Consider the following 10,122-nt stretch of genomic DNA (forward strand, 5'->3'; position numbering starts at 1 on the left):
AAATTTTATTTTTATTTTTTAATATTTGAATCTACCCGCCACTTCCGAAACAGAGAAAGCGTCGTCGTTTTATGATGGCTCCATCATCATTTCCATCTCCTCTCGAACGCACTGTCGCTTCAGCTCTTCTCCTTCTCTCCGTCTCCGATCAACCTCCCTCTCTCACTTCTCCACTGTAAGATCTTCATTATTTCACTCTTAAAACTGTTTTTGTTTCTTATTTGTGTTTCCTTATTGATTTGTTTGATGTTTGTTTAATGTAACGTGTAGGTTCGACACTGATGGTGAATTGCTGCTGAAGAGCAAGAGCAGCAGCAGAGACGAAGAGAGCGTGAGCTTACTGTCGAGTGGAGATTCAAAACGGTGCGTTTCGACGGTTACTAGTGAATATACCTCCTCCAGTGAGATCCGAGCTCATAAGCTGAGGATCATCGCTGTTGTGGCTCGCTGTCATGAAGTGAAACTCAAGGTACATATTCTTCTGTTTGGTTTAATATATATGATTATGTAAATGGTTTCGTAGTTCTTAGTTTGAATTTGATTTTAAATTTTTTGTTTGATAATAAAATGAAATCACATCTCTGTTTTTACTTCATAAGCTGTCATCTGTTCGGAATCAATTTTTTGTGTTGTTCATGTTGAATTTTATCAAAAGTGATCACTAAAACTTGTTTTTCTCAACTTTATGTTTGATCTCTCAGTTTGTTTCTCGAATCTTCAATTCAATTTCACTAGAAATTTACTAGAAAATTCAAATTCTGTTCTGTTTGGACCTGTTTCGTTTTGAATTCTCGTAATCATTTGAAGGCTCAAGCTACTTAAATTTTGTTAAAACATTTTAATTAGCTTCGATAAATTTGTAATTCACTTGCTCATAGATGTGATCTCTCCGTTTCACCTCAATTTTGAGCATTGTTTGCTCATAATCTTTGTTTTAACTTGATTTTAAAAAATGATTTTAAGATTTTATTTTCAATTTTTAGCTCTTTCATCCTTTTATCATTTATTTTTCTGTAATTAATTTGATTTCTCTTCGTTTGAATACGAATTTAAATTGTTTGCTTTTAGTTCTGTTCTGAGATGTCCGCTGTTTGGATTCGTATTTCGGTTTATTTTTTTCAAAATTTTTATTACGAAACTTTTACACTCTAATTTATAGAAGTCAAATTTAAATTTGAATTAGATTTGTTGCTGGAATTTAAATTTAATTTCACGGCAAGTATGATGGAAGATTCAAATTCTGTTCTGCCTTTGAATCTTCATTTTGAATTTCTTGTACTCTTTTGAGTGTTCAGGCTAAATTATATGCTTCTCCAGCTCATAATTTGGTTCGTAAATTTATTATTATTCATCTGGTGTTTGTAATCTCTCTGTTTGAATTTAATAATTTCATGCATTTTTTTCCTCCTCCTTCTCAGGTCATGCGAAAGAGTCGCTCAAAGATGAGCCAGAAATTCAAAGCCGACAAGCCGCCACCGTCACCGCAACCAACGGAGAAGACGACAGCTTCCTCAGGATCCTTATCGACAGAGGCTGGATCGTGCCTATCAAGCACCGCGAGCGCCGTTTCGAGCTCGCAAAGCCGCTACTCGGTTGCGGCTCGTGGGAAGCCGAGGGTTAGAAGAACTAGCAGCGGCCCGTCTCACATTGAGCGCCGAGCCGAAGCCATTCTGAAGCTGCTTTCTTCCCACGGCTGTTCGTCAGAAATCAAGATCCGTCACGCCCTCGGTGACAGTCCCGACACCAGCAAAGCACTGAGAATGTGCGAGTTGGCTTGGCTCTTTATTTCGCGTTTGATTTAAACCGTTAGATCATACGAAATCTCCTTTACTAACTTGTCGATCCGACGGTTGTTGTAGCGTGTCCAAACGAAACAGTTTAAATTCTAACCGTCTGATTTATTTATTTGCAGGTTATTGAGGAGTGACGAAGTCAAGAGATCTGGCACAGGAGGACGTCAGGACCCATATATTTACATGGTATTAATCTCCTTATCATTCGTTGTCTTTCTTAATTATAGCACTATATGGTATTATTACACACTAATTACAGTTCTCTGTGTTTTTTTTTTTTCTAATTACTAACATATGAAACTCTATTGCCTGTGAAATTCAAGGAATTTTGTTTGTGCATAATTAATCATTTCCTTTTTGGGATTAATTTATAATTAATTTTGCAGATAGCAAGTATCTAGAAAGAGCAGGACCCAGTAAGACCGGGTAATATATATATAGAGAGAGACTTTGCAATTGGTAAATATTAAGAGTCGCAGCAAGTAAAGTTGATTAATATGCTAGTATAATATTAGTATTGACATTAGGCAGAGACGGAGACTTCAGTGAATATTATTGCTGTATGAGTAATTTTTGTATATGAGCGTGGCGTAGGCCTATGTAGTTAATTACAATTTCCTAATCTCTGTGGGTTACTGAAAATTTTCTTTTACACTTCTAACACAAGCCAATCAATGAGATGAAGCGGCGGCCATTTGTTATGGCGAATGGCCAATTGCATAGTCTACGACCATTAGCAATTTATCTTCTAATACTTCAGGGAGCAAAACCCATATTACGGACCCAAAGGGCAAGAAATTGAATTGGGTGATGATGAAGCATTCAGATCATATATTCTTGCATTAACAACTTTATAATTCTATTTTCTCGCAATTTTTTTCTTCCAAAGTCTACAATTTTGCATTAACTTAGGACTTTCCGTTGCCTGGTCAAACTTGGAGAGAACTGAATGTTCCAAGTTTGTTTGACTAGAAAGGGGCAGAATTGGAATAGCATAAGAACTTTAAGTCCTAAAAGAAGAATAATAAACATCAAAACAAGCGCCGTCAAAGTCATGCGGCGAATGTTGAACGCGTAACACCGAAGCTGACGCATTCTTCGTGCGTGGGACCCTTCATACTCCAATTAGGAAAGGGTAAAAAAAAAAAAAAAAAAAAAAAAAGCAATGGCAGACAGGAATTGTCCATTAGATCAGCAGTCCAGCACCGTTGTTTTGGCATATTCTCCAATTTGACCCCTCTACTTTTTAGAATATTCAATATTTATCCCATGGCTTAAAATTTCTTTTAATGAAAACAGTAAAGTGGGACAAATCACAGAGGCTCGAGAACGTGGCTTCCTCAACTTGTATGAAAAAATTAAAAAAAAAAATCAAATCAAATTGATAAATGACATTTACTAAAGTTTAATGGTGAGGTCCACGATCTTTTATTAATAAAGACAAAATTGTTATAATATTTTTATTCAATACTTTTTTTTCATTTGAGAGAAAATGAGGCTATAAAAAGAGATTAAGATTAAAATAAATCAAGTGGTTGGTGGAAATGAAAAAAAAAATTATTTAGGACATGTATAATCCAACATTAACGTGAAAAATTTTCAGGAATAACTTTTATTGAATATTTTAATTGCCAAAGTCCTATGACCGTAAAAAATAATAAAATTAGGAGGGAATCTTGTAATTATATTATTACAATCAAGTAACATAATAATTAATATAAAACTGGTGTTATGGTGTATAACATTGTGGTTCCTAATTTTTTTATTTTTTCACTAGTAAGGACACAATTAGTCTATTTATATTCACTAAATACTTAATCAATATGAAAAAATAAGGCTCTATTTAATGTATCTTTTCAAATAAGATTTATTAGAGTTTTTGTTAATAGAACTTTTATAAATAGAGTTTTTATCCAAAAAATTTTAGTTTGTTGGTTATCAATAATAATTTTTATTAAAAATTATTAAATTACTTTAATAGACAAATTTTTTAAAGTTATATTATGAAAAAAAGAAATATGATTATCAAATAAGTAAAGGATATTTTAAATATTTTAAAATAAAAAAAAAATCAACCACTACCCTTAAAAGCCAAAAATTTGAGCTTTTACTAATAGAGGTATTTAGTTAATCTTCAAAAGTCTTGCCAAAAAGACAACTAAATAATACAAATTTTTTTATAAAAACTAATGGGATTAGATAAGTATTTATGACCATGAGATAAGCCATACCGAATAAATACTAAGTTTTCTTTATTAATTTTTTAAAAAAAGTAATGATGAATATCCTAAATTTTTTATATTAAATTTCATCACAAATAATATGTGATTCATTAAGTAGTTAAAATTTTTTTATAAAAATTAAATTAAATTAATTGTATTACTTCATCAACTAATTGATAAACATCATATTATTTAAAATAAAAAATTTGAAACGTGTAAAACTACTTTTAACAAACAAGCTTAATCCAGTGTCCAGTTAAGTGGAATAGAAGTCTGGGACCTAAATGTTAAAATCAGAGAAGGTTTCCTTTAGTTCTGAACATTTCAGAGACTAAGAATATAAATAAAAAATTTCATATTTAGGCAAGGGCCCGACATCAAATTAAAAAAGCCCTAGACGGAGAGAGAAAGGGAGAGGAAAGTGAGAAAGTGGAGGCCAAGGAAACTGGGGGAGAGGCTATATAAACAATTTCAACAAGCCTCTTCTTCCCCGTCCTCAACTTCACAGCCTCCAAAAAAAACAAAAAAATAGAAGGATTCTTTCTTTGTAATATTTTTCATCTGGGTCCTCTTCCAAAAAACTAAAACCATCACTCCGTTTCTTGAATGATGGCCATGGGGAAGTACGTGGAGTTGCTGGACGCCGGAGTCAGAATCGCGGCAAGATTCCACTCTCACTGCCCACAAACGGCGCGTTTGTATTACCATCCGCCTTCTAATCAACTCCATCAAGACCAATGCGGCGCCGCTCAAGATCCTATCCGGATGGGTGCGGGTGCGGGTACGGGTACCGGTGTGGGTACGGACAATTGCTCTGTCAAGGCTGCTAGGGGGTTTGATAGTACCACCGCCACCGAACAGCTCATCTTTTATTCTGTTTTCTGAAAATATTTTTCAGAAAATACACACAACAAATAGAGAGACACCCATTGGATCGGAGGCCAGTTGTAATCAATTTTGACCGATGCTTTGCTTAACACATTCTTTAATGGAGATTTTGCTCTAATTAATTTACACTTTCTTTGTATTGTTTGTTTTTTCTTTTTCCCCTTGATTTATTATTCGATTTTTCTTTTCCGAACAAACTGAACTTTTTCTTACAGAGGTGCCGGCCGGCGGCGAAGTTAATCTAACGCGCATTAAGAAAACGTTTAATTAATTAATTAATTAAAAAATAATAATAACAACAATAATAGTAATTTAGAATGGGCTGCCAAACGCGGTTTATCCAGCTGTAATAATTTTTTTTTTCTTTTTTTTCAGTGTGGTCTCAATCAATTAAATTTAAACAGCTCCAATCTTCTTTGAATGATGGGCTTTTTTTTTTTTTTGGTTTAAACCACCCGATTTCCGGTGATCGCATTGGGCCCCGACTAATTCAGATTCGGGGTGTAGTCACAGTTAAGGCTCTTTACCCCTCCTAAATGGTGTGTTTAGTGAGGATCGAACCCGAGAGCTCTTCCCACTTACCCAGCCTGCGTTGCCAACTGAGCCAGAACCGTTTGGTTGAATGATGGGCTTTCAATTGGCATGAGGCACTTATTTCTTATTTTTATTAAATTTTTACGTTCAACTTGTGCGCAAGAATACGAGTCAATTCTTTAATGCAATGGACTTTTGACTTTATTCTTGGCCAATGCCGTATTCCTTTTCATATCTTATTCAAATTGGAAGGCAAGTTGAAGCAGTGATTTAACGTGAAGGAAGAATAGACAAGTATTTGTTTTTCAGAACAACCTTTTTAACTTGCAATGAAAAGTTTCGTATCAAGACATCATAAGAATTTGTATGAGGTTTTGACACATTTCATTGGTTCGGCTGTCAATTATTTTTGTGTTGGGTCAAAGGCTTTTAGGGCGTGAGTAAAAAATTAATAATGAAATTGGGCCACAAAAACCTATTTCAAGAATTAATTTTATTAAATTCTTTCTTTTAATTTCATCCAATCCCTTACTTTTTTAATTCTCTTAAAAGATGCCTTGCGTGTGTCATTCTCCAGAGTTTTTCTTTTCTTTTCTTTTCCACCTCTTTAAACTTTGTACTTAAGTGAATTCATTGCATTCATTCAGGAAAATTAACAAAAACCCACCCCAAAGTCTTTATTTTGTTTCGTAGTCATGTCATCAACCAGCTCTACCAAAAGTTGTCATGTGAGATCAAAGAAAATAAAGTGGACAAGCAATTGTGAAATATAGAATCAAAGAAAATAAAGTCATAATCGTACCTAAGTTTAAGTTGAAATAGAATCAAAGAAAAAAATTTATCACGCAGATAAATATTTTGTCCAACCAGAGCACAAGAATATGACTCAATTCTTGTCTAATTTCTTTTTTTTTTTTAAATTAATATCTCATTCAAATAAGACAAAAGTCAGAGCATCCTCAAACTTATAATCCTCTAAAACATGCCTCTCTGCCCTTGAAGCGAGGAGTCCATATTTTATTCATTGTGTTTTGTGTTTTTTTTTTTCACAACTTTTTTTTGTCTCCCCTCTGTTTAGTCTTTAGTGCGAAATCATTCCATTAATTCAGGTAAATTATTAAAAAAAACTGACCTCAAACTTTCCTTTTTCAAAATGTTTGAAGAGCCATCAACAAGCTCCACCAAAAGTTGTCGTCAGATCATAGAAAGTAAAGTTACTAAAAATTTTTGGAATTGGAATGTTTTAAAGTGAATGGACAACTGTTTGTGTTAGGAAGTATGTTTTTTTTTTTTTTTAATGAGGATTTGTAAATTTTAAATTAAGATATTTCTTAAACTTTTCTTATTTGGTAGTTTTCTTATTCAAGAGGATTCCTATTTAAGGAATAAGTAATTTTCTCAACAAAACTTAACTTATTCAAGAAGAAATGTAATTTTTATGAGGAAAAGAATACTGCTTGTAGAAAAAATAATCAATATATACAGGGAGGTTAAATTTACTTATTTGCATAACGCAATAATTAATTCTCTATAAATAGACAGTTTATAATACAAAAGAAATTGTAAGTCTATTGAGAGATTGGGTATTACTGAGATTTTGGGTGTGAGAAAAAAATACTAGAGTGATTGTAATAAACTTCATGTAGTAGATTTTTCTCTCATCGTCCTTGGCGGCCATGGTTTTTCTCTTGTATAGGAGTTCTTTTTATATAAGTTCTTATGTTGTGTGATTAATTTTATCCTTCGTCTATTTTTGTTTATTATTTGCTGATATTTTTGCTTGTTAGGTCTTAGGTAGGATTAAAATTTCATAACACTTTAAAATAGAATCATTATTAATATTAATGGTGGATTTACTTCTCATGAATTCAAATGGGAAAGAATCAGAATACATTGAAATAGGAATGAGTTAGGATCGCAAAAGAGAATGGTAATCAAAATAAAATATTCACTAGAGTTATAGAAATCAAAATCGGAATAAGATGCATTCTCATTAATGTGTTGAGTTTGTCTTGTCATCAGAATAGATTATTATAAGTTAATAGAAAGCTCTTAGTTGAAATCATATATTTTTCACTAACAAAAACAAATAAGTAAACATTTTTACAATGCATCTGATGTTCCATGTCATTGATGATGTGAAACCACTAACCAATAACTTTTTTACACGTGTCAATCAATTTTTAATAGTTAAAAGTCAAACAATCAATTTTTAATATTAATGAGCTGTGTCCAATGGGTAGAAAGACAAAAACAAGCGGAGAAATTCAGATTGAAAGAAAAAAAAATAGGAAGAATTAAAGAGAAAGTGTGGAATATTTGGATTGTAGAACTTCTCAGTTACGCGCAGAAGCCCCAGTGTACGTAAACAATGGAGAAAACAAAGGTCTTAAAAGAGACTGCATATAAAATGACATCTGTTATCATTAATTTCCACACACCAAATATGTTTCTGTGTTTCTTCGTGACTTGAGAATTGAGGTGACCCAAATATGGGGTGAAAGTTTTTAACGTCTTTGACGGGCACTTAATTACTGATGTGAATACTTGCAATTAGGATGCTTCATACGAACTATATACCCAAGACATTCAATTCTTCCAGTCTATGTCCTTATCAAATCGAAAGTTTTCTCCATCATTTACAGTAAATTTGGGGAGTAGTTTGTTTGAGGGAAATACTTCGGCGAGACCAGAAGTGATGAACAGATAGTTGGTGGCAGAGTCCTGCGAGCAGGTGTGTCCTGTAAGAGCCTGGTAGCAGGGAAACAGGAGCAGGGCTATTCTGCTCGTCCACGAATATGCCATTCACGAGGACGAACTCCTGTTAAAGGCATAAGGCCATTCCTGCTAGGGGTCGAGGCGAGGAGACCCAGTCAACGACAGTTGGCAGGACGTGCGTTCCTATCCGAGAATCAAGGCACGAAGTCCATCTCCATTCGCCCACAATGACGACATTGGGGCATCCACATCCGAGGGTGGGCAGAATAATGGGCGTGGACTACGGAAGACCGGGATTCAGAGGAAGCCTATAAAAAGGTAGCCAACGAAGGTAAAAGGGTTAGACTTTTTGTTATTAGAACTAAGAAAAGAAAGTTCCGAGAACGGAGATTAAAAAGAAGCCATAAGATTCGTGGCAAACATTCCCAGAACCCCTATATCTGACTTGAGCGTCGGAGGGTTTGCGCCGGGAAAACAACCGGCGTACTCTGACCTGTCTGTGTGCGCAGGAACCTCTGGAGAAGAAGCTTTACGAGGAGATATCCTGGTCGTGGTGAAGTTGATCGAGCAGAGACCCTGGTCGTAGAACGAGGACAACCAGAATCTCGCATCAACATAGTTCTTTATCTCCTTGCATGTAGAAAAGAATACTGCTTGTAGAAAAAATGATTACCATATACAGGGAGGTTAATTTTACTTATTTGCATAACACAATAATTAATTCTCTATAAATAGACAGTTTATAATACAAAAGAAACTGTAAGTTTATTGAGAGATTGAGTATTACTGAGATTTTGGGTGTGAGAAAAAATATTAGAGTGATTGTAATAAACTCATGTAATAGATTTTTCTCTTATCGTCCTTGGCGGCCATAGTTTTTCTCTTGTATAGGAGTTCTTTTTATATAAATTCTTATGTTGTGTAATTAGTTTTATCCTTCGTCTATTTTTGTTTATTATTTGCTGATATTTTTGCTTGTTAGGTCTTAGGTAGGATTAAAATTTCATAACACTTTAAAATAGAATCATTATTAATATTAATGGTGGATTTACTTCTCATGAATTCGAATGGGAAAGAATCAGAATACATTGAAATAGGAATGAGTTAGGATCGTAAAAGAGAATGGTAATCAAAATAAAATATTCACTAGAGTTATAGAAATCAAAATCGGAATAAGATGCATTCTCATTAATGTGTTGAGTTTGTCTTGTCATCAGAATAGATTATTATAAGTTAATAGAAAGCTCTTAGTTGAAATCATATATTTTTCACTAACAAAAACAAATAAGTAAACATTTTTACAATGCATCTGATGTTCCATGTCATTGATGATGTGAAACCACTAACCAATAACTTTTTTACACGTGTCAATCAATTTTTAATAGTTAAAAGTCAAACAATCAATTTTTAATATTAATGAGCTATGTCCAATGGGTAGAAAGACAAAAACAAGCGGAGAAATTCAGATTGAAAGAAAAAAAAATAGGAAGAATTAAAGAGAAAGTGTGGAATATTTGGATTGTAGAACTTAGCACTTACGCGCAGAAGCCCCACTGTACGTAAACAATGGAGAAAACAAAGGTCTTAAAAGAGACTGCATATAAAATGACATCTGTTATCATTAATTTCCACACACCAAATATGTTTCTGTGTTTCTTCCTGAGTTGAGAATTGAGGTGACCCAAATATGCGGTGAAAGTTTTTAACGTCTTTGACGGGCACTTAGTTACTGATGTGAATACTTTGAATTAGGATGCTTCATAGGAACTATATACCCAGTCATTCAATTCTTCCAGTCTATGTCCTTATCAAATCGAAAGTTTTCTCCATCATTTACAGTAAATTTGGGGAGTAGCTCTTTATCTCCTTGCATGTATTTTCCTCGTGGTTCATTATTTATACTCAGCAATCGAATCCTCCTTGCATTACCAAACCAAGCGCATACAGCAGTTGTATAATATCCTCTC

At 33.8% G+C, this 10,122-nt stretch overlaps 1 protein-coding gene across 1 annotated transcript; it reads left to right on the forward strand.

Moving 5' to 3' along the window:
* Positions 1-450: 450 nt before the first annotated feature.
* On the forward strand, positions 451-2,264 carry LOC18031761. Its single transcript, XM_024190396.1, has 4 exons — positions 451-469; positions 1,419-1,762; positions 1,913-1,979; positions 2,180-2,264. The coding sequence occupies exons 2-4, from the start codon at positions 1,422-1,424 to the stop codon at positions 2,192-2,194; spliced, it is 423 nt and encodes a 140-aa protein (XP_024046164.1). The 5' UTR covers positions 451-469; positions 1,419-1,421; the 3' UTR covers positions 2,195-2,264.
* Positions 2,265-10,122: the final 7,858 nt, after the last annotated feature.

This window comes from Citrus clementina, unplaced genomic scaffold, assembly GCF_000493195.1.
Source record: "Citrus clementina cultivar Clemenules unplaced genomic scaffold, Citrus_clementina_v1.0 scaffold_9, whole genome shotgun sequence".
In the NCBI taxonomy this organism is placed as follows: Eukaryota; Viridiplantae; Streptophyta; class Magnoliopsida; order Sapindales; family Rutaceae; genus Citrus; species Citrus x clementina.